The sequence below is a fragment of the Dendrobates tinctorius genome, unplaced genomic scaffold, assembly GCF_039654945.1.
Source record: "Dendrobates tinctorius isolate UK_male_01 unplaced genomic scaffold, ASM3965494v1 ptg000129l, whole genome shotgun sequence".
In the NCBI taxonomy this organism is placed as follows: domain Eukaryota; kingdom Metazoa; phylum Chordata; class Amphibia; order Anura; family Dendrobatidae; genus Dendrobates; species Dendrobates tinctorius.
Genome location: NW_027361797.1, coordinates 29,994,254 through 30,019,740, shown reverse-complemented (window position 1 = coordinate 30,019,740; position 25,487 = coordinate 29,994,254). Strand labels below are relative to the sequence as shown.

Sequence of the window (25,487 nt, the reverse complement as noted above, 5' to 3'; positions counted from 1 at the left end):
TAGACAAGAAGAGAGAACTCACTGACTATACCAATTTGATTATTATTTGGACAGTAAGCTGGTACTACATACTGATGAGAAACGTAGCACTGGTCTAAGCAATAAGGGTTAGCCACTTCCCATTAAATAATTTAGATATATAATAAAAAAAACAAAAGCAAAATACCAAGACAGAAAATTAATAAACTTGTAGAAGCAATGGTCATCAAGAAAGGTCCGGAAATGTTTAATTAGAATGAGCCTGAGCATTTAATACGTCCACAATTAAACAGACTGCGGGGTCTTCATTTTCCTTTTCTGCTTCAGTTTTGGGGTCTGAGGGGCTTTTCTGACAGATTTAGTGAGTTTTAGTGCAGATTTGGCTGGTATTCTTTTAGGAGTCTTTTTAAGGATGCTGCGCTTTGGTGGAGTCTCCAGCTCTTCAGGTTTTTGGTTCTTTGCTTGAGATGCCAGCTTATTTTTTTGCTTACTTGGGGTCCTTTTCACTTCTTCGCCGTCATTCATCTTGCATTTTTTAGGTGTAGGCTTTTTAGTAGATGACATTTGTATATTTTCCACAGAGCCTTTGCTTTCCTTTTTCACTATGGACACTTTCTGAATATCTGATTTCTATAAAAGAATATATGCATGTTATAGATAACACCAACAGGCAAGCTTCTTTAAGAAGCTGAATCAGAGATCTGTTGAAATTATTTGCAACTGAAATTAAGTAATGAGATCTTCTGCAATGTAAAGAAGTAGAAAACACAAGGGATTTTTGGAAAAAACAAATGAGCAGAGATGTTTGGGGGATGTCCTGCAACCAGTCAAGCACAAAGGGGACCACACTAGTAAGAAAATTATACTGCAACAGATTATACTTACTGCTAAAAGAGGTTAAACTGTTCTGATATTTTTTTCTTTAATTTTTTTTATCCAGTGCCAGAAACAGCCAAAGTGACACAGGCACTTATCAATAATGGGGGGGTAACTCCTCTATCCAGCCATTCACTTAATTAGTACATGGCATAGAGGGGGACGATATTTATACTAAGCAGATGACCTCCTCCACCTTTGATATTTACAAGGTACAATGGGACACATGGATACAGGTTGTCTAGAGGAAGCCAAAGAAACTCCATTAGTATTTAATTTTTTTCCTTTTCAATTCATTATCCAATGGTGAAAATTAGGTAACAATATTATAGCGGTTTTCCACAGTAATGGAAAAGCTATATACAGACAGCAATACAGCTAAAATAAATAATATACAACCATTACATCTCCGCAGATCAAAGCGTCACATGCCCGATCCTCCTTGCTGGCCCCCTATTTACTTTGGCTGCACTACAGGGGCGACATCTTGTATCTCCACTTGACCCCTGGAGCCCCCATCACTGGCTTCAGATGTATAATACATAGTATGACACAGAGCCAGTGATTGGGGTATAGGCGATGCAACGACTATAGCCATGGAGAACAGGGAGAATCTGGGATGTGGCACTGGACATATTTGACCTCATCAAGGATCTTTTCATTACATTTTGAGTAATTGCTGTTGCAGGGTATGAGACGTGTCTTAAAGCCTACACTTGATTTTTCTACCTGATCTGACCATCCGGCGTGGTGGGTTTCCATACCATAATCAGAGAGTATTGCGTACCAGTCTAAATCATAAGAATTGGACCAATGCACTATACTCTCGAGAAGCATCTCACATTTATGGATGGTCAGGTTATGTGGGAAAATCAACAGTGTGGGTAGGCTGCAAGTGAAGCACGGACAAGGTACCGGACTAACTGGGAAATTGTGCGTCTAGAGAGCACAGGACACTTACTCTTTTCTTGCTCTTCTTTGTACTGATGGGCTCCTGTATAGGAACCAGCAAAGGGATTTCCTCCTCCCCACCATCTGGTTCGTTCTTCTCTTTATTAGTAGTGGCCCTCGTCTTCTTATCTGCTACTTTCTTAGTTGCTTTGGTCTTTTTGGTAGGCGGCGGCTGCTGCTTCTTCGTCTTCTTAGTTGGTGTTGTCTTTTTATATAATAATAATAATAATAATAATAATAATAAAAAAAAAATTCATTGCTTTACACTTTATATACAAGTAGAGTTGGTGCTAACTGATTCGCAAGACTTGGTCCGGTGGCCAGGTCAGTGGATGGTAGCCCTGAGATCCACATATTACTTGACCACACCACAGACTCCCCTTTTGGTTAGCCAGCATGGGGCAGTGTCATCGTGGTGGCTTGATGCACACATGACTTTGCGCTAGGCCGGCTAATCAAAAAAAAAAAAAAATAACCGAGGATACAATCACATAAAAGATTGTGTTTTAAGGGCTCCTGACCAGCAACCGCAGACCCGACCATTGGACTGGGTCCTGCTAAATCGCTTTGCATATAACACTAAATACAACATAGAGCCACATGGAGAGAATAAGAGAAAAAAAAAAAAAAAAAAGGGGAGAAGGCAGGCATGTTCATTATACTATACTGGACATACGGTGCGTCCACTGTGCAGAGAGCAAAATTGGCATTTGGCCATTAACGCAGTGGCCGAGGACGTTAATGAAAAGTTCAATGCTGATGAAGCACTAGGGGAATAGGCCATACATTTTGCTTTGCTTTATGAGGTCTTTGACGGTTTATATGCTAGTACTGGAAATCTTGGATATTGCAGTAAACAGAGAGCACGTGACAGACACTAGAAAACCAATCAGAACACGGATTTCTACCTTCACCAAGCCTAGGCTATTCAGATTGTCTAAAGAGGAGGTGTAGATCGGGAGAGCCACCGATGACTGGCTTTTCAAGTGAAGAACTTTGACATTTTTCCATTTCTGAAAAGAAAGACAAAAGGTTAAGATCTCTCAGTTCTTACTGCCCATAGAGATGTCAGAATCCATGGGTAAGAACTATACATTTTTTAAATATTCATTATTCATTGACCTCTAAGTTATCTTGAGCTTGTTCACTATGACATGCAGTCAAAAGCAAAGTGACAAGCAATTTGGATATACCTTACTGGCACAAGTAACAAGGGCATCGACGTCTCTAACTGGCTTGACGATTGGGGATCGTCCAATATAATACGACGCTTCGGAGAGGTACGGTTGTGTGCAGGACACCTACCAATGGCAACTTCTCAGCTAGAACTTGAGAAACTGCAAGTATGTTTTCAGCAATGTCCTCCACCTTCATACCTGTATGCCCCACGCGTACAGAACTGTAAGATAACAAAAAAATATTAATTGCTTTATTAGTAGTGACGAGCAAACGTGTTGGGATAAGGATAGCTGAGCATGCTTGGGTACTAACCGAGTGATTTCGGAGTACTCTAAAAATATGTTCGAGTCCCTGTGGATGCGTGTCTCATGGCTGTTCAACAGCAGCAACACATGGAGGGATTGCCTAACCAACAGGAAATCCCTGCATGTGCTGCGGCTGTTTAACAGCCGCAGGGACTCGAACATGCTTTACGAGCACACTCATCACTATTAATTAATCCTCATCTTATTGATGATGAAGACTGACTGTCCCCACTTACTAGCAGCAGCCTCTGTTGGTGATATGAAGCTGTGTTCCCTGGATAAAGCGGTTCAGTTCGTCAGCGAGATACTTGTGCTTCAGATTAACAGATTGCGGTTCTCTGCATAAAAAAGGCACAGAAAATATTTCACATTATACTTTGTATACATTACCTATCATGCATTTTATATTGTGGCTTTAATGCCTTTATGCTCTATGACATACCGATACATCATGGAGACTGTCAGGGACTTTGGAGCGGGTTCAGAGGCAGAGCCTGCACCACAGAGAGCAGATGCCAGCTATATTATATAATTATCTGCCTCTAACAGCACGATCTGCTGTAACCCTCTAAATGACACTATCAATCACGGACAGCGGCACTTGAATACAGCACACCACCCAAGATGTTAGATCAGGTTCCCATCACAAACCCCTGCTATGGCCGCCAGGGGTCCGGCAGACCCCGTGCTCGCCATGTGATCTGTTCTGTGATGGAGACACCCACTTTTACTACAAACAGGAGTAATGATAATGTCTGTAGAGCGCTGTGAAATTAATGGCGCTATATACGTGATGAAATTAAATAATATGGTGTTGCTGTATATAATACAAGAGATCAGATTATCGCATGTTCAGGTTCCCTAATGGGACTAAAAGTAACAATAATAAAATATAAAAATTTGAAATGACGCCCCTTTTCCCCAATTAATAAATAAAATAAAACACAAAATACACCTATTTGGCATCACTGTGGCCAGAAAAGTTCAATCTTTCAAAATATAAAATTAATTAAGCTGATTGTTTTTTTTCGCAACAGTGGTTACCAATCAAAATAGAAATGCACATATTTTGTTTTGTTGCCACAACAACAATAAAAAAAATGCAATGAGAGATCACACCATAGTATGCACCCTAAAATGATATAAAAACACTAGCTCATCATTCAAAAAACAAGCCCCAACACAGCTCCATCAATAGCAATATTAAAAAAGCCACGAGTCTCGGAAAATAAGGATGTGCTGCGATAAGGCGTTAAATGAGCACACTCTTGTGTTAATAGAAATTATTTGAGCACGCCGAAGACAATGTTCGAGTCCCCGCGGCTGCATGTCTCACAGCTGTTTGACAGTCGTGAGACATGAAGCCGCGAGAACTCGAACATAGTATTCGAGCACGCCGAAGACACTATTAACACTAGAGCATGCTCGATTGACACCTTATCCCAGCACTCTCACTCATCACTACTACTCACCGCTTTTCTTTATAGAAATGTTTTCCAATGAGGGACGGCAGGAGTCGTCGGATTCTAGAATCGGCAAGGAACAGATCATAACTGCCCAGCAATCGACGCTTTGCTTCATATGGTTTGTATTCTTTTTTCATTTTTTTTAAAGGGATGACCTGTCAACAAACACATTAGAAATGAAGAGGGAAATGTAATACATAGAACGATTAAAGGTTGTGCACAGCATCTCTGTCCCATCTGACATCAGGTGTGGAGAGAAGCTGCCGAGTGCCTGACGGGACAAGCTGCCGAGAAAATTGCATGATGTACGGTGCAAACGTTACAATTCCTGCTGGGTGGCGTCAATCCTCACAGCAACTGTCCTGCTCAGCATGCAGCAACTTCTCTCCATTCCTGATCTTGGATTGGGCTGAAGAAAGGTGCTCCTCAACCTCGTCATACGTTCGATGTTTAACAGCACACAATGGCTCCATTTTACGCAGTGTAAGGTAACAGTTCACAGTGGTAGGACAGACTGAAGAAAACCAAATTCTTATAGGGGTTGTTGCCCCCCATATAATAATAATAATAATCTTTATTTTTATATAGCGCTAACATATTCCGCAGCGCTTTACAGTTTGCACACATTTTCATCACTGTCCCCGATGGGGCTCACAATCTATATATCCTATCAGTATGTCTTTGGAGTGTGGGAGGAAACCGGAGTGCCCGGAGGAAACCCACGCAAACACGGGGAGAACATACAAACTCCTTGCAGATGTTGTCCTTGGTGGGATTCGAACCCAGGACTCCAGCGCTGCAAGGCTGCAGCGCTAACCACTGAGCCACCGTGCTGCCCGAGCCTATACTCAGCTCCTGTGCCGGCGCCGTTCCCGGGTGTCAGCACACGCTCTTACGGGGCTCCAGTGCGGTTGCTGTGACACCGGTGCCCAATCAGTGCAGGTGTCACTGTCTCCACCTTCAAACAAATCAAACATGAAGAGGACGTCCGGGCTGCGGCTGATCTCAGACTTCCTGTTTAATTCGACAAGAGGTGGGGACAGTGACGCCAGCGCTGATTGGGCACCGGCGTCACAACAGCGCGGGAGCCCCGTAAGCGTGCGTGCAGACACCGTGGGAACGGCGCCAGCACGAAAGAGGACTATTTGCTTTATTATTTTATGGGAGCCAAGTGAGGGGTATGAGAGGAAGTTGTCCAAGTAGTTTTCTAGTTATTCTTTAATATGCCTTGCAACCTATACTAATTTCAATAGCATCCACTACAGGCAATAGTCGCAATAAACACCTTAAGACCGGGGACACAAGCGAGAAACTCGGACGAGTCTCGCACGTCAATACCCGGCACTGCCGCCGGCACTTGGGAACGGAGCCTGCGGCTGAATTGTATTTCTATGCAGCTGAACTCTTCGATCCGAGTGCCGGCGGCACTGCCGGGCACTGACGTGCGAGACTCGTCTCAGTTTCTCGCATGCGAGTATGAGCCCTAATTCTCATTTTTGTACCCTTTCCTTATTTACTTCCTTTTACCTCTGTGATCTGCTTGACTCCATGCTGACTGAGCATTTTTTTGTAAAACTTTTCCGTCTGTTCCACAGACATGTTTGGTTCATCTTTAGTGAAGAGACAAACTTCACACGTAGACGGTCGGATCCCATGAGGGAGAGGACTGAAAGATGAAAAAAAATATAAATACCTACATGTAACTGCATTTAGAGAAAATGAATGGCAATAAAAACTATGGAGATCAGAGGGCACAACACTGTCACATCTGATGTCGAGATATCCCAAAAACTGTGGACCAACACAGGCAAGACCACTGTTCCTATTTCTATTACTGTTGTCTTGAGTTTCTTTAACCCTTTAAGGACAGAGCCAATTTTTATTTTTGTGCTTTTTTTCCCCTCCCCTTCTTCAAAGAGCCATAACTTATTTTCATGGGACTTTTTTTGTTGTAGTTGTCATTGACTGCATTCAGTTTTGTCAAAGAATGGAAACAGGAAAAAAAAAATCCAAGTGAGGTGAAGTAGTGACAAAAAACACAATTTCAACCTTGTTTTTTTGGGTTTCGTTTTAAAGAGGTTAATCGTGCGGTAAAAATGACCTGGAAACAGGATTCTCCGGGTCAGTCCGATCACGACGATACTAAATATACATAGGGGCTGATTCATCAAAGTATTTATGCAGGTTTTTTTTTACCAGATAAGACTTTGAAAGGTTGCATTGCAGAGTTGCCTAAAAGTTTAGTAAACTTTGGCAGTTTCATGCCAGTCCCTGCCAACTAAGCCAACGAAAATGGAGCATGGGAAAGATGGGGCAGCGCCCACCTATCAACTTTAATGAAAGCTACGCCATTTTGGTGACATAACTTACGCCAGTAATGTTACCCCAGTCCATGGCTGGAGTAGCTTCTCTGGTGAGGTGCACACCATTGAGAAGATGCTCTGAATTTACTAAGTGGGGTGTGGCTGTTAATAAATTTACCCCAGACCCATCATTAAGAATGACGCATACAACAGACATGTTTGGCTCCTCTTTAATGCAGGCCATCCTTAATGAATCGGCCCTTTAGTTTTCGGGACTTTTTTTGACTATCAGTGGCTTAAAAACTGTTTAAAAGGGGATATCAGGGATGTTATATTATTTTCTTATGGGCCTAAGAATTAACAATGTATCATGAAAAAAGAAGAAAAATGCAGCTGAAATAGAGCTGAAAAACTGTGCGTTTTATTTCACATGAATTCCATCATCAGGTATGTGGACAAGCAGGACGTTAGAGGAATGCTAGGGGAGGGAGATGCCGATGCTAGCGGAGGTGTGAAATAAAGACGCATGGTTTTTCAGCTCTATTGGTGAGTGCTGCATTTTTCTTCTTTTTTCATGCTACATTGAAATATTCATGTTTCTTCATGCAAGCACCTCCGTTTTTGTTTTTTGACTGAATTATACACCGCAATACTTCAGATAAAAAGCTCCGTCTGTTAATGTGATTTGTGTGCCCTAGTCTGCCGTTCATCTGTGTGCTTTCTTGCTGGGATTCTAAGAATTAACAAGCAGGTAGTTGGCAACTACCAGCCTGTTCTACCGGGCGCAGATCTTTGCCAGCAGAGTGGTCACAGACCGTTCCTGCCAGCGAATCTGCTGCTTCTGTCGACATCACATTGACAGAACAGTGGCTTCTCATCTGCTTTGCTGATGGGGCGTGACTGCCAACATCATACTAAGTGACAGTTGGCTCCCACCCTGCCCAACTGCAGGAAGCCAGCTGTCATTCAGCATGACATTGACAGTCACGCCCCACTGACAGAGCAGAACAGAAGAAAAAGAACTGCTCTGTTAATAGGGAGCAACTAAATTGCCGGCAGGAGTGGTCAGTGACAGCTCTGAGTCGGCGCCAGATAGAACAGGCGGGTAGTTAGTCCGTGAGTGGTATGGTGACTAAAAAAAAAAAAAAAAAAAAAGGGGGATTTTGGGTTCTTACCATAAAATCTCTTTCTTGGAGCCGTCATTCGGGGATTGGGGGACACAGATAACCATGGGTGTATGCTGCTGCTGCTAGGAGGCTGACACTATGCAAAACAAGAAAATTAGCTCCTCCCCGGCAGTATACACCCACCGACAGGCACCAAGAACCTCAGTTGGTAAAAAAGCAGTAGGAGAAGCAACCAAAAACTATGAACATATGTACCAACCCAACAAGGGACTCGAAGACCCAACACGGTACAACTTAAACAGGGAGGGTGCTGTCCCCCCCAATGAAGGCTCCAAGAAAGAGATTTTACGGTAAGAACCCAAAATCCCTCTTTCTTTATCGCCTCATTGGGGGACACAGATTACCATGGGACGTTCCAAAGCAGTCCCGAGGGTGGGAACAGTCATAAAGGAATGAAAGAAGGAAGGACTTAGGTCGGCCGTTGTGCGACCGCCGCCTGCAGAACCTTCCTACAAGGAGCTGCATGAGACGAGGCCTGGGTATGAACCCTGTAGAACATCGCAAAGGTGTGCAAAGACGACCAGGTCGCGGCTCTGCAAAGTTGTAAGGCCGAAGCCTAGCGTCCCAAGAAGCCCCTACAGCCCGGGTGGAGTGAGCTCTTACTCCCGAAGGGGGCCGTTTTTAATGAAGTCGGTAGGCTTCCAGGATGGTAGAATGAATCCAGCGAGCAATTGTGGATTTGGATGCCAGAAGCCCTTTCCGGCGACCTTCATAGATGACAAGCAGGGAGTCGGATTGGCGAAAAGAAGCGGTCTTGGCTAGATAAACTCGCAAGGCTCTCACTACATCCAGTTTGTGGAGCGACTTTTCCAGAGGGTGAGCAGGCGCAGGACAAAACGATGGAAGGACGATATCTTCATTAATGTGAAAGGGGGATACCACCTTTGGAAGGAAGGAACTGGCCCGAGAACGACCTGATCTTGGTGGAGGATTAGGTACGGGGAACGACAGGATAAAGCCGCCAGCTCAGAAACTCTCCTGATGGATGTAATGACAATTAGAAAAGCCACTTTCCATGAGAGAAGGGACAGAGGAATGTCCTGGATTGGTTCGAACGGCGCCTTTTGGAGAGCGCCAAGAACGAGATTGAGATCCCACGGATCTATCGGAGAATGATGAGGTGGAGCCACATGGGCGACTCCTTGGAGAAAAGTCTTCACCTGCGGTAAGGAAGCCAGATCCTTCAGGAAGAGGATTGCCAGGGCAGACACCTGGCCATTGAGGGTACTGAGAGACAGGCCTGCATCCAAACCGGACAGGAGGAAGCCAAGTATGGATGGAATGGAGAACGACAACGGAAAAACATCGTTATCATCGCACCAACAGAAAAATGCCTTCCAGTACCTATGGTAAATACGGGAGGAGGCTGGCTTCCTAGCACTGATCATGGTTTGAATGATCCGGCTGGAAAACCCCGATTCTCTCAGAATTGCGGCCTCAACGGCCATGCCGTTAAACTCAGACTGAGAATTCTGGTGGTAAAGTGGGCCTTGTGAGAGAAGATCTGGACGGTCTGAAAGCCTCCAGGGGACGTCCGTGAGCATGTTCACCAACTCCGCGTACCAAGGTCGTCTTGGCCAGTCTGGAGCCACCAGAATTACTTGGATGCTTTCTGACTATCTTTTTGACCACCCTTGGGATTAGGGCAAGGGGAGGAAGCAGATAAGGCAGTTGGAACTGGGACCACGGAATTACCAGGGCGTCGCAACCGAGGCTAGAGGATCCCTGGACCTGGCTACAAAGTGAGGAACTTTGTTGTTCATCCGAGATGCCATGAGATCGACGTCCGGGGTGCCCCAACGCTGGCATATGTGATTGAAGACTGTGGGATGAAGGGACCATTCGCCTGACGCTAGACCCTGGCGACTTAAGAAGTCGGCTGCCCAATTCTCCACCCCTGGAATGTGAACGGCGGAGATCGCCGGAACGTGACGCTCTGCCCAACGCAGTATCTTTGCCACTTCTGACATTACCTGCCTGCTGTGAGTACCGCGCTGATGGTTTATGTACGCCACGGCCGTGGCGTTGTCTGACTGAATGCGGACTGGTTTGCCTACGAGGAGAGGCTGCCAACGAAGGAGAGCAAGGAAGATTGCTCTGATCTCCAGAAGGTTGATGGGAAGAAGAGCCTCCTGGGCGTTCCAGCGCCCTTGGGCCGTTTTCCGATGGTAAACCACCCCCCATCCCAGGAGACTGGCTTCGGTGGTGATGACTTGCCACTGAGGCGGAAGAAAGGACCTTCCCTGGAGAACTGACGCCGGCAAAGTCCACAAAGTCAGCGATTATCTGACTGAGCGGAAGGAGGATGGGGCGGCCCAGAGAAAACGAAGTCTTGTCCCAGACTGAAAGAAGGAACAGCTGGAGAGGGCGAGAGTGAAATTGTGCGAAAGGCACTGCTTCCATGGAAGCTATCATCTTCCCCAGGACCGTCATGCAGGACCGAAGGGACATGATCCTCGAGCGTTCTAGGGATCGGATTCCCTTGCAAAGGGTTGAAAACTTGTCCCTCGGTAGAAACACCTGGGCTAGATCCGTGTCGAATTTCATGCCCAAAAAGGTCAGACGCTGGGTAGGGTGCAGGATGGACTTCTCCTTGTTGACTATCCATCCAAGGCGGCCGAGAGCATCCAGGGTTATCTGAAAACTTTGAAGGCAGTCTTGGCGGGACGAGCCCTTGATCAGGAGATCATCCAGGTAAGGGATGATGAGAATCCCCCTGGATCGAAGGATGGCCATGACTGTTGCCATCACCTTCGTAAAGACACGGGGAGCGGAGGCTAGGCCGAAGGGAAGGGCCGTGAACTGATAGTGATTGTCCTGAATCACAAAGCAGAGATATCTCTGATGTTGCAAACAAATAGGGATGTGGAGGTAGGCATCCTGTATGTCCACAGAGCAGAGGAACTCTCCGGGATCCATCGAGGCTATTACCGAGCGCAGAGACTCCATCTTGAAGTGGAGGATCCTCACGTGGCGGTTGAGCAACTTGAGGTCCAAAATTGGACGAAGGGAGCAGTCTTTTTTTTGGGACTACGAAGAGATTCAAGTAGAACCCTGAAAACCGTTCGTTTGAAGGAACGGGAACGATAACCCCGGCGGAAAGGAGGGAGGAGACGGCCTGAAGGAACCCTGGAATCTGGGACAGCTGTCTTGGGGGTCGAGATAGGAAGAAGCAACTGTTTGGGGGGGAAGAAAATTCGATTTGGTATCCGGATGTGATGATTTCCCTGACCCAAGCGGCGTCGACAACGGATAGCCATGCGTCCTTGAAAGAGGAAAGTCTGCCTCCCACCCTGGAAGGATTTCCAGGTGGGGGGTGACCCGTCACTTAGATGAAAATCTGCCGGACTGGGGGCCTGAAGACCTGACCTCTTGATCTCCAGCGGGGGGCGGGTTTATAAGATTGTTTTCTCCGGTCTCTGGAAGCGGAGGGCCAGTCCTGCTGTGATGAACCTTCTGCGGGAGAGAAGGGGCGAAAGGACCTAAACGGCCGAGAAGCTTTCCTGTTAAAAAACCTTCTAGGCCAGGACTGAGGAAGGGAAGTACTCTTACCACCAGTGGCATCCGAGATTATCTGATCCAGCTTGGCGCCAAAGAGCCTAGAGCCGTGAAACGCCAAGTTGGTGAGCGACTTTTTTGAGGTGGTATTCGCACTCCACGACTTCAACCAAAGGATGCGGCGTATGGCTACTATGTTGCTGTTAGCTCTTGCTACGCACCCAGCCGCGTCCAAGGAGGCGGCCAAAAGGTATTTATCCACATGATTAATCTGGTCTGCTAAATCTGCCAGCTCGTCCTGAGGTGCTGCCGTCGAAATGCCCTTGCGAAGAATTTTTGCCCAAGCTGAAATGACTTTCGCCACCCAAGCGGAGGCGAAAATAGGACAGAGGGAGGCGCCGGATGCCTCAAAAATTGACTTAGCCAACGATTCTATTTGCCCGTCTGTCGGATCTTTGAGCGAAGCTCTGTCCGGAAGAGAGAGAACCGTATTAGAAGACAGACGGGAAACTGGTGGATCTACCTCGGGAGCTTTGGTCCATTTTGTGACTAGATCCGCATCGAAGGGATATAGCACATCTAAATACTTGCGGCCTGAAAAACGTTTCTCAGGATGTCGAAGTGTCGAACTCCTTGTGATTAGGAAAGGTTCGAGAGGGAGGCCTCGCTCTCTTAAAAGAAACAGAGCATTCCTGAGGGGGTGCCTTATCCTCCTTTATCTTGAGGGTTTGGAATATAGCCGATATGAGACTATCCACCATGTCCCGAGTTCTAGCTATGTTGTCCGCCTCCGAGTCAGATCCAGATTGGGAATCCTCGTCTGACCTAGGGTCGTCTGCTGATGAGGGAGACGAGCATAGCCTGGGAGAAGCAGTAGGACCTTGCGAGCTGGAAGAAGAGCCAGACAAAACCCGCTTCCTAGAGCCTCTACCCAGCCTGTCTGTCTGAAGGTCGCGGTCAGGTGCAGGCGACTCACCGTGAGGGGCGGTCGGCGCACAGGTGGCTGTAGATAGCTGGGGTAACCGTTCTAAGACCTGGACCAGAGACTGAGAAACTTGAGTCAGATCAGAGACCGACTGAGACACTGCAACGGCCCACTCAGGGGGTGGGGTGCTCTCATTCCGGGGCTCGGAGTGCTCCTGAGAGGCAGACATAGTGGAAGGGCTGCAGGACGGGCAGAAAGGAGACGACTGACCTGATGCCCACTTCTTTTTACAGCGTGCGCAGGCGTAGTGAATATCGGTGGGTCTAGAACAGAGAGCCCCTGCAGGATTGGGCATATGTCTATGCGGTAGTAGCGCTACCTGGTAGGGAACTGCCGTGGAGAGCCAATTATAGCGTCAGACTGTAGAAGCGCCAAGCCTACCGAGGATCAGATGCGGAGCAAAACACCGTTGTGAACCCCAGGAAGAGATCCGGTGAAGGGAGAGAAGATGATATCCAGAAATGACAGGAAAACGCTAGCGGTGGGCGGAGCTTAACCGCCGAGCCACGTGATTGGAAGAGAACCGAGGGGAGGCGCGGTTAAGGTCAGACTGACAGCACTGAATTGAAAGCAGCCCTGCGATAGGCTAAAAAGCGCGCGAAGAAAGCGCGCGCAGAGAGGGAGGAGGAAGCTTTCAAACTGAAAGTGAAAGCGTTTCCCTCTGCACTAACATGCGACGGCACGCCCGGAGGCAGTGAAGCCGCAGGGACAGTGAAGGTACCGGGTAGGTTGCTGCCCGCGCAAACCACCGCTGGACCCCCCGGTGATAGCAGAAGAGGCGCGCGTCTGACAGAGCACCCAGGGAAAAAAGGGCGGGAAATTCAAATTGGCCCTGAGAGGCACCGATTCTGATAATATTAATGTGGAGAGACTGCAGGGAGGGTATTTCAAACGGGGCGCTGTACTGCCTGTAATGGCTGCAGGGCTGAATTGGTCAGCTTGGGTCCATTTTTGAGAGTGGGGCTGGAGGGGACATTCAAATCAGCTTACCTGACGTCCCTGAAGAGGATGACCACAGGGGCCCACGATAGAGAGCAGGCCACTGGGAGAGGCGATCCTGTGTACCCGCACCATGTCCGTATGGTGCAGAAGACTGCGCCAATCTCATGCTGGCAGGGGAAACGTCACCGCTGGCGACCGCCGTCTTCCTCTCAGCCCTGGGAGAGGGGTAAGGAGGGGAATCGGCTAGGACCGGCCACCCGTCAATAACCCATAGCACCCGAGGGAGATAGGGGAAGGTCCTGCCTGCGGTCCTGAGAGTTGCGATGTGGGCAATACCACATTGCTCGCTCAGCCGCCTGATATGGAAAAGCAGGATGAACTCACATCCTGTTTCCTGATGCTGAATCTGAAAAATAAATTGAAAAAAATTAATACACACAACTAAAACCTGAAAGGAAAGAGAATTCGTTAAATGCGGATCTGGGGAGATCCCGGTCCGCCTCCTACAGACACTAAGCACAAACTGAGGTACTTGGTGCCTGTCGGTGGGTGCATACTGCCGGGGAGGAGCTAATTTTCTTGTTTTGCATAGTGACAGCCTCCTAGCAGCAGCTTACTCCCATGGTAATCTGTGTCCCCCAATGAGGCGATAAAGAAAGACAATTTTTGCAATATCGATTTTTTTTCTTTACATTTCACGTACAAGTTAAACAATATTTGGTGATATTATATATATATATATATATATATATATATTTTATATATACACATATATAATTATACATCATAAAAGTGTGTGAAATCATGAAAACTGGAAACCATAGTCACCAAAACAACATTATTTTGTACCATCAACTTGCAGATAGGAGCATGTAACTTCCTGGCCAGTGACCACTACAAACTGGTCCGAACAATATAGATGGCCAATAAAAGACAAAACCGATGTCTGCCTCTGTGCATAGTAGTGCATAAAGTGGCTGACCGGGTGGCTAAACCACTTCCGAATAGAAAGTCATCTGTGCCAAATGTAGCCTTTGCTCTATGTCGGAGACCCCAAGATTTGTCCCAGAGACTCATTTATTTAAAACAAAGTGGAGACATCCGAATACAGAACAGAAAGGCATGTGAACGAGCCATGCGAGCTTACATTCTAATTGCTTGGGCCTGATTCGGGATCTTCCATACAGTAAGCATCATTGATATCCAGTCATGCTCATTTAACAGCAATAAGTTGCCGCTCTCCTTGGTTTTATGGTAAGCGAGTAGGGCTTTGGCTGCCTTCTTAACCTGAAAGTAACAAAGAAAAAGAATGTTAGACTGTGTACACCTCCACATAGATTTTTTTTTATTGTTCAGGTGTTACTTAAAAGCAAAATAAAGACACTTTACAAATAGTCTTCATTAAAACGTTCTAGAATTTAGTGGATTGCCTCTAAATATTTTACCTAGCTGACTGCTGTGCAAAAATATTACAAATCCATTAGCGCTCCCCTTCCCTTCTCAGCATTAAGAAATAGCAAGAGGGAGGGGGGATTGTTGTGAAGATCTGAGGCTGTGGGTTATAATAATCACCTAGGCAGGTTAATGATGCAACTATTTTTATTCCATACATCCATGGTTGTACAACTAATCCAGGTAGATGGCCAAAATACAATGTCCTCAGTCTACAAGTTACCAATCTGAGATCGGTAGTTCTACTGGCCCCGTACCAGGCAATACCCACTGTCTCACAACTTTTGGTTGGCCCACAGCTTTTGGTATCTCCACCGGGTATAGTGTGCAGTCACAGCCTATGTTCCTCCAGACGATGGATATCACGACCGTAGCTCCTGGATACCCCTCCAGCCAACAAGCAATCTCCAAAACTCCATAGATCATCCATCCCAGCTTGGTTCCTCTCCCTTCAAAGTCCATCCAACCACTGCCTGATTCAACCCTTGTGTCTCTTTCTCCCTCCCCCTTAAACATTTTTCTTTAGCTCACAGAATGAAGCATATTCCATAACCTAGGAATGCATGTGAGACCCCCTGTGGTGACGACTCCCTTGGGTGTACTATCTCCATCCATTCAATGGGCCTAGGCTGGAAGAACAATGGATTGATAGGATGATTGCTTTATGCCCCCGTCACACATAGCGATCTCGCTAGCAAGATCGCTGCTGAGTCAGTTTTGTGACGCAACAGCGATCTCACCAGCGAGATCGCTGTGTGTGACAACTATCAGCGACCGTCCCCCCCCGCCGGGTATCGCTGATCGTTCATGAAAGGTCAGGACTTTTTTTGGGTCGTTGGTCTCCCGCTGGCCAGCACACATCGCTGCATGTGGCAGGCGGGAGAGCAACGACCAGCGCGCTGGTAACCAAGGTAAACATCGGGTTTCTAAGCAGCGCGCCGCTGTGTACCTTGGATACCAACGTGCTAGCGCTGGAAGCTGGTATCCAAGGTAAATATCGGGTAACTAAGTGCTGTGCGCTTAGTTACCTAATATTTACCTTGGATACCAGCTGTCAGCGCGAGCACACTGGTATCTAAGGTACACAGCGGGTAATTAAGTGATTGCGCGCGCATAGTTACCCGATATTTACCTTAGATACCAGCGACCTAGCTGGTCATGATGGCTGGTGACGCTGCCTGTTTGGCAGCTCACCAGCGATCATGTAGCGATCCTGACAAGGTCGTATTTTTGTTGGGATCGCTGGTGCATCGTTTAGTGTGATGGGGCCTTTACTGTCATTGAATGTAAACATTGATTCCTGAGGATGAACTGACGAGCAAGCATATAACTAATAAAATACAGCAAGAAAATACCTAATAAATCACAACAATATTGACGCAACCAGTTCTTCGTGCTGGAAAAAGTCTCTCTCTCTTAGAGCTGAGGACTCTGCTCTACGTCCATTTGTCCGACAGCCTTTAGCAAGTGGCCATAGCCACACAATTGTACACAAACCTGCAGTGTAGAGGGGAGAAAGCATCTAAGGGAAAAGCAATTAGTTCCAGCTGCGTGTAAAAAATTTCTTCTACCCGCAAGAAGCATTACATGACCAAGTAATTAAGAATGTGCAAAATTATTCATCCAGAGATTTAACTCCAGATCAAATTGAGATCTTATCTTTGGGGTTAAACTTTGCTCCGGATCAGGACTTTGATTTGTTCACAACTATACTAGATGTGAATAAGTTCATGCGGAACTTGACTGCTAAAAAACACTTTATGAATGATTCACAAACAATAATGAATGAAGAAGGAGAATGTGATGACAACACTCAGACAATAACTAACGAATTTTTACATATGAACTTTCAGGAGCAGGTGTCATTGGTAACTTTACAAGATTTGGATACAGAAAAAAATAGAGAGATGGAATATGTTAATCAGTCATTAAATTTTTCCACAAAAAATCCCTATTTCTATCCGGTCCACGCGAGATCTGAGTGTATGGACCGATTCCAAGATATAGTGGAAAAGGAATTGCAAATTTTGTTTAATCAAAAAAATAGTAAATTTAAAAATCTATCTGGCAAGCAATTTATAGCCCTAAGAGAATTAAAATCAATGACAGATATTGTTATAAAAATGTCAGATAAAGGTGGGGTAGTTGTGGTTCTAGATTCTAAAGATTATTATGATAAAATGATTGAGTTATTGTCAGATGAATTGACATACAGGAAACTGGATTATAACCCTTTAGAACAATTTAGGGATAAAACTAATCAAATTATCATGGAAGGTTTGGAGTTAGGAGTCATTACTAAAAAACAGGCAGAATATCTGCAAGTGAAAAAACCGGTGCTTCCAATTATATATGGAGTACCCAAAATACACAAAGGCTGTGGCATTCCTCCTATGCGACCGATTGTCTCGGGCATCGGTTCAGCACATGAGCATTTGTCACAATGGGTTGACACATTGTTGCAACCCCTTGTACAGAGGATGCCTGGCTATATTAGAGATTCCAAACAGGTGTTACAAATGTTTTCTAACAAGATGTGGTTGTCATCATATTCATGGCTTAGTTGTGATGTAGTATCATTATATACATGTATCCCTCATGATTTAGCAATAAGAGCTTTGCAATTTCATTTAAAAAGATTTAGTAACTACTCTATGGATCTAATTAATTATATTTTGCAAGTAGTAATATTTTTGATGTCACATAATTTTTTCTCCTTCAACCAGTGTTATTATTTACAGTTGAAGGGAGTAGCCATGGGAGCTAAATTTTCACCGTCCCTTGCAAATCTGGTTATGTCGTTTTGGGAATATGAATTTATTTTCTCAGATTCCAATCCTTTTTATGAACAGGTGGCATGGTATGGCAGATATATCGATGATACCCTATTAATTTGGGATGGAGATGTATCTGCCATACCTGCCTTTATGCTATATCTAAACTCTAACCAATACAATATTAAATTTACGCATGAACATAATATGGAACATATATCTTTTTTGGATTTGGATTTATTTGGTGTTGAGGGGGAAATAATCTCTACGAAAACACATCATAAACCCTATAGTGGGAATACCATCTTACATGCGACTAGCAGTCACAATAAACATACCCTCAAAGCAATACCAGTAGGAGAACTCACAAGGGTTAAACGTAATTGTAGTGAAGAGAGTAATCTAGATAGTGAACTGGAACATGTAAAGAAAAAATTAAAAAAATCGCATGTATCCGGATTGGTCTTTAAATCGAGCACAACAAATAGTAAAAAATAAAAAACGTAATAAAATGATTTTTTCTGGTGGCAATGCAAATGAGACAGTTATTGGAAAAAAAACGTATATTTGTTTTCAGTTTAGTCGCCAATTTCCACAAATCAAGGGAATCATTAATAGATATTTGCCCATTTTATATGAAGATAGTAAATTGGCAGATATATTAAAGCCAGGTATTAATATAGTATCGAGAAGAGCACCTACATTGGGAGACAAATTATCACCTAATTTATTTTCTCTCAATAATAAAACTAATAAAACCATGCTAGAAATACCTCGAGTTTTAAAGTGCAAGGAATAGAACAGGTTAAAATTCCTTTCCGCGGCGGAGATTCAAAGCGACGCCTGTTAACAAGAGAGGCTTTTTGGATTTATCACCTAGATGTCCGATCCCCGAATGGTTTAAACAAACGAAATGACCTAATGCTTCATTATTGTTGAAAAGATAAATATTTCTCTTTTGCAACATGTGTTTTAATTTATTTTGTACATTGCTATGTAATTTTAATGAGTTAATTGTCATGTGATTGTATTTGTGCATGTCATTGGATCAAATGTAGTATATATGCAGCTGAGATCAGTGTATCTCTATGGCTCTGACAAAGATCTTACAGATCGAAACGCGTTGCCGTGTCCGTGTGTATGGCATTTACTATGAAGATGACATAATTTTAATGTTGAAATAAAGAAGAAATTTTTTACACGCAGCTGGAACTAATTGCTTTTTCCTATTGATTACACGTCAGTCCAGACGGAGCGCCGAGGTCTGCGGTGAACACTTGGTGAGCTGGCTTTTGTTTGTTTTCATGAGAAAGTATCTAAGGGCCCCGTCACACACAGCGAGATCGCTGATTTTGTGACGCATCAGCGATCTCTCCAGTGATATCGCTGTGTGTGATGGGGATCAGCGACCGGCCCCCCTGCCAGGTATCGCTGATCGTGCAGGATGGTCCTGGGCAATTTTTTGATCATTGGTCTCCCGCTGGCCAGCACGCATCGCTGCGTGTGGCAGCGAGAGACCAGCGATAAGAGACGCTGGTTTCCAATGTAAACATCGAGTAACTAAGAGCCGCACGGCTCCTGGATACCTGCTGTTTACCCTAGATACCAGCATGCACTGGTATCTAGGGTAAACAGCGGGTATCCAGGAGCCGCGCGGCTCTTAGTTACCCGATGTTTACATTGGAAACCAGCGTGCACGCTGTTATCTAGGGTAAACAGTGGGTATCCAAGAGCCGCGCGGTTCTTAGATACCCGCTGTTTACATTGGAAACCAGCTTGCTTGCTGGTCCTGATCGCTGGAGGGGCTGTCTATGTGACAGCTCACCCGCGATCAGCCTAACGATGTCCCAGCGATCCCATCCAAGTCGGATCATTGGTGGGATCGCTGGGACATCGTTATGTGTAACGGGGCCTTAAAGCCTTATGGATAGCAGAGAAAACAGGATATAGACAAGGAAGAAAGCACATAAAGAGAAAATGAGGAAATGGGTGCAAGAAACGGCAGATACGAGAGTAATTGGAGGCAGCAGTACCCTGATATACACCCAGACCTCACGCTCAGCTTTTATTAGTCCCTCAAGAGAAGGATTTGAACCTAGGATCGCACTGCAGACTGCCTATCAAGAAGGAAGAGGGGTGTCTGAAAATGAATGGAGATTGCAAACTGAAACTTAGTGTCATTTTTACAGTAAACAAAACCATGTAAAAATCCTTTTTTTTCCTCATGTCAAATTTGTCCATAAGTTTTGAAAATTGCCATTGGCAGAATTCTATATCTAGCAGTACTAATCAGCAAAAACAGTCAAAAGGGAGGCACCATTATTACTATTAACTAAGTGTAATCTGCAGTACAGAATAGTGTGGATCAGGCACTACTGTATCTTAAAACCCCAGTCAAGTGGTTTTTCTGATTTTAAAGCTGAATTGGGGCCAGTAATGTAAGCTCCTTGACCCTAGTATTATGCTTATCAGCCGCCCGTCTTCAACTGTTCCCAGCACCACCCTACTGTCAAAGCTGCCATCTTGTGACAGCAGCTTCTGACTGACCGGAAGACAGAGGTAACCGTCACAAGCTCTCCATGCACGGCCATAAGAGCCTCATTCTGTATCTCAGAGACTTACATTGAGTTGTGACTTCAAGATTGCACAGCAAACACTGCAGCGATCCTGCAGGTCACAACCTGCTGGTGACCAACTGGAGCACGGCAGATAAAAGATGAAGGCAGCAGCTAGTAAGTATGAGAGTAGGGGCAGGGAACTTAGATTAGAAATTATTCCCTTAAAGAACAATAGTTTAAATAGTAAAATCAGTTCTTCTCCAGGTGAAAGTGTCACCTATCAGAGGAAGCAATAAAGCTTCCTTTCTTCTTGTTTACTGCTCATTGTCTAGATTACAGGCCACCTCTGAAGTACATCAGAGGTGGACAGTCTCGTAGGCAATGAGGCCAGTGCTTACAAGCTCTTTGCTGCAAGTGCTGCTCTGAAGCTGGCCACATTGCTGCATCCAGACTAAGTTTCAGTGACCCTGCACTTTGCTATGGTACAGAGAAACAAAGCGTCTGCTTGTAGCATTTCAGAGCTCAAAGTTCAGACTTGTGGTGAAACTACGCTGCTAGTCTGAGCTGTCAATCAGGAAGGCGGCAGGCAGGAGAGTAGTGCGCTCCTGAGGATCAATACTGAATAGAACACATTAAGCCTTAGACAGCTGCATGATGAGCGATTTCTGTATTAGATTTGTGCTCATATGAAGGAAGGATTATTTACATAGAAGGGAAATGCTGCCAATGAGGCATGGCGGATGTGGTCAGTGTCGCCATGCTGCGACCCCACCCACCACTGTCTGCCCTGCGACCACACTCAGTGCTGCGACCCCATCACCGTCTGCCCTGCGACCACACTCAGTGCTGCGACCCCATCAACGTCTGCCCTGCGACCACACTCAGTGCTGCGACCTCACCACCGTCTGCCCTGCGACCACACTCAGTGCTGCGACCTCACCACCGTCTGCCCTGCGACCACACTCAGTGCTGCGACCTCACCACCGTCTGCCCTGCGACCACACTCAGTGCTGCGACCTCACCACCGTCTGCCCTGCGACCACACTCAGTGCTGCGACCTCACCACCGCCTGCCCTGCGACCACACTCAGTGCTGCGTCCCCACCACCGTCTGCCCTGAGCCCCACTCAGTGCTGCGACCCCACCACCGTCTGCCCTGAGCCCCACTCAGTGCTGCGGCCCCACCACCGTCTGCCCTGCGGCCCCACCACCGTCTGCCCTGCGGCCCCACCACCGTCTGCCCTGCGGCCCCACCACCGTCTGCCCTGAGGCCCCACCACCGTCTGCCCTGAGGCCCCACCACCGTCTGCCCTGAGGCCCCACCACCGTCTGCCCTGAGGCCCCACCACCGTCTGCCCTGCCGCCACACTCGGTGCTGCGACCCCACCACTGTCTGCACTGCGACCACATCACTGTCTGCCCTGCGACCACATTCAGTGATGCGACCCCATCACCGTCTGCCCTGCGACCACACTCAGTGCTGCGACCTCACCACCGTCTGCCCTGCGACCACACTCAGTGCTGCGTCCCCACCACCGTCTGCCCTGAGCCCCACTCAGTGCTGCGACCCCACCACCGTCTGCCCTGAGCCCCACTCAGTGCTGCGGCCCCACCACCGTCTGCCCTGAGCCCCACTCAGTGCTGCGGCCCCACCACCGTCTGCCCTGCGACCACACTCAGTGCTGCGGCCCCACCACCGTCTGCCCTGCGGCCCCACCACCGTCTGCCCTGCGGCCCCACCACCGTCTGCCCTGCGGCCCCACCACCGTCTGCCCTGCGGCCCCACCACCGTCTGCCCTGCGGCCCCACCACCGTCTGCCCTGCGGCCCCACCACCGTCTGCCCTGCGGCCCCACCACCGTCTGCCCTGCGGCCCCACCACCGTCTGCCCTGCGGCCCCACCACCGTCTGCCCTGCGACCACACTCGGTGCTGCGACCCCACCACTGTCTGCACTGCGACCACATCACCGTCTGCCCTGCGACCACATTCAGTGATGCGACCCCATCACCGTCTGCCCTGCGACCACACTCAGTGCTGCGACCTCACCACCGTCTGCCCTGCGACCACACTCAGTGCTGCGAACCCACCACCGTCTGCCCTGAGCCCCACTCAGTGCTGCGGCCCCACCACCGTCTGCCCTGAGCCCCACTCAGTGCTGCGGCCCCACCACCGTCTGCCCTGCGGCCCCACCACCGTCTGCCCTGCGACCACACTCGGTGCTGCGACCCCACCACTGTCTGCACTGCGACCACATTCAGTGATGCGACCCCATCACTGTCTGCCCTGCGACCACACTCAGTGCTGTGACCCCACCACCGTCTACCCTAGGACCCCACTGTCTGCCATATGACCCCACCCAGTGCTATGACCCCCTACACAATCTGCCCTGTGCCCCACTCAGTGCTGCGACCCCACCACTGTCTGCACTGCGACCACATCACTGTCTGCCCTGCGACCACATTCAGTGATGCGACCCCATCACCGTCTGCCCTGCGACCACTCAGTGCTGCGACCTCACCACCGTCTGCCCTGCGACCACACTCAGTGCTGCGACCTCACCACCGTCTGCCCTGCGACCACACTCAGTGCTGCGACCTCACCACCGTCTGCCCTGCGACCACACTCAGTGCTGCGACCTCACCACCGTCTGCCCTGCGACCACACTCAGTGCTGCGAACCCACCACCGTCTGCCCTGAGCCCCACTCAGTGCTGCGGCCCCACCACCGTCTGCCCTGCAGCCCCACCACCGTCTGCCCTGCGGCCCCACCACCGTCTGCCCTGCGGCCCCACCACCGTCTGCCCTGCGGCCCCACCACCGTCTGCCCTGCGGCCCCACCACCGTCTGCCCTGCCGCCACATCACCGTCTGCCCTGCGACCACACTCGGTGCTGCGACCCCACCGTCTGCACTGCGACCACATCACCGTCTGCCCTGCGACCACATTCAGTGATGCGACCCCATCACCGTCTGCCCTGCGACCACACTCAGTGCTGCGACCTCACCACCGTCTGCCCTGCGACCACACTCAGTGCTGCGACCTCACCACCGTCTGCCCTGCGACCACACTCAGTGCTGCGACCTCACCACCGTCTGCCCTGCGACCACACTCAGTGCTGCGACCTCACCACCGTCTGCCCTGCGACCACACTCAGTGCTGCGACCTCACCACCGTCTGCCCTGCGACCACACTCAGTGCTGCGACCTCACCACCGTCTGCCCTGCGACCACACTCAGTGCTGCGGCCCTACCACCGTCTGCCCTGAGCCCCACTCAGTGCTGCGGCCCTACCACCGTCTGCCCTGAGCCCCACTCAGTGCTGCGGCCCCACCACCGTCTGCCCTGCGGCCCCACCACCGTCTGCCCTGCGACCACACTCGGTGCTGCGACCCCACCACTGTCTGCACTGCGACCACATTCAGTGCTGTGACCTCACCACCGTCTGCCCTGCGGCCCCACCACCGTCTGCCCTGCGACCACACTCGGTGCTGCGACCCCACCACTGTCTGCACTGCGACCACATTCAGTGATGCGACCCCATCACTGTCTGCCCTGCGACCACACTCAGTGCTGTGACCCCACCACCGTCTACCCTAGGACCCCACTGTCTGCCATATGACCCCACCCAGTGCTATGACCCCCTACACAATCTGCCCTGTGCCCCACTCAGTGCTGCAACCCCACCACTGTCTGCCCTACGACCACAATACCATCTGCCATGTGACCGCACCAAGTGCTGCAACCCCACGACTGCCTATGCTGGCAGAGATAAGAGCAGCACTGATCACACCGGATGGAGGACCCCAGTAATGTTATGGCCATAGAGAGCTGCAGGTACCAGGGAGAACACGGGACTCGGGCACCTCTGCCTCCACCCCCATAGCTCGGAGCTGTGACAGGAGCACCACCTGCTAACACATGAGCAGCCGACGACTGACGGCACATAAGGGTGATATAACGTCACTCTCACCTGCTCGCAGTCCACTCCATGCTGCACGGTTTCAGCCATCTTTGACTCCACACGTGTGACTGTATAGAGCAGCGCGCATGCGCAACGTTACACCGCCAAACTTTATTAGTTACGTTGCAGCCCTTACAGCGTCGCGTAATTAGTGACGCGGAGGAGAATTTCACGTGACGGACCCCCAGGGCGGAAGGGACGGTAGATTGAGCGTGCCTCCTACGAGAAAGGAGGTAAGATCACGTGACTGACTCCAATAGAGCGGAAATGACGCAAATGAGATGATCACGTGGCTGTCTTTACAGCTGACGACTAGAGCCGCGGAAGTGAGCGAGGAGGGACCTGGAGTGGTCGGTCACAGAAATGGCCGAGCCAAAGTCTCTGTCTACTATTGGTTCCTCTGCTCACCAGCACATGTCACCCTCAGATTTTCCACCCATATCCTAATGCTGTACAGGCCGACATTAGCTCACCTTCTAATCATTCCTTCTGTCAGCCATTTCCTTGTTTACTATAGTAAGATCCCATAATCCACACTAGTGTCTGACAGCGGCCATAGGAGGGTCCTTCTACTTTCTCTGTGGCCAGTGTATGTTATTATCCTGCAAGACCCACGGGGGATCGGTGCTGACCATGCTGCTCCATCCCACCGAGTCCAGTGAGAACCAGTATATTAAGGGAGAGCAGATAGGAGCAGATTGGAATCTGCAATCCGCCGTATTTCACTTGGACATTCGATTCACAACATTTAGTTTTCACATTTTGCATGTAGCTTATTATCTGGGGTCTGGAGCCTCCTCACAGCACAGTACATAATAATAATAAATTTTCTTTCTATAGCGCCGACATATTCCGCAGCACTTTACATTTCAGAGGGGATTTGTACAGACAATAGACATTACAGCATAACAATAATCACATAGATCATAACAGATACCAAGAGGAATGAGGGCCCTGCTCGCAAACTTACAGTCTATGAGGAAAGAGGTAGACACGAAAGGTGGGTGGTAACAGTTGCCCTGATTGTATGGACCAGCCATAATGTTAAGTGTGTAACAGTACAGACACAGAGG

At 48.1% G+C, this 25,487-nt stretch overlaps 1 protein-coding gene and 1 long non-coding RNA gene across 3 annotated transcripts in view; one reads left to right on the top strand and one right to left on the bottom strand.

Moving 5' to 3' along the window:
* Positions 1–202: 202 nt before the first annotated feature.
* On the bottom strand, positions 203–24,616 carry RSL1D1 (ribosomal L1 domain containing 1). The gene is made up of 9 exons (XM_073542904.1): positions 24,424–24,616; positions 14,819–14,958; positions 6,284–6,422; positions 4,763–4,911; positions 3,527–3,628; positions 3,112–3,205; positions 2,715–2,819; positions 1,817–2,011; positions 203–609 (listed from the first exon to the last, which is right to left on the bottom strand). Exons 1-9 carry the CDS (start codon positions 24,460–24,462, stop codon positions 265–267), a joined length of 1,308 nt encoding a protein of 435 aa, XP_073399005.1. The 5' UTR covers positions 24,463–24,616; the 3' UTR covers positions 203–264.
* LOC141047689 (uncharacterized) overlaps positions 24,548–25,487 on the top strand; it is a 56,692-nt gene continuing 55,752 nt past the window's right edge. For both annotated transcript variants that reach the window (XR_012219885.1, XR_012219884.1), the window contains exon 1: positions 24,548–24,647. This is a non-coding gene — a long non-coding RNA (uncharacterized lncRNA). The remainder of the gene's footprint in view (positions 24,648–25,487) is intronic.

Coding starts and splice junctions, on each gene's coding strand:
- RSL1D1 (XM_073542904.1), bottom strand. CDS start 24,462: ATGGCTGAAACCGTGCAGCATGGAGTGGACTGCGAGCAG. Junction 2,012..2,714: donor ATAGCCTAGGCTTGGTGAAG/GTAGAAATCCGT, acceptor TTATATAAAAAG/ACAACACCAACTAAGAAGAC. Junction 610..1,816: donor CAAAGAAGAGCAAGAAAAGA/GTAAGTGTCCTG, acceptor ATTCTTTTATAG/AAATCAGATATTCAGAAAGT.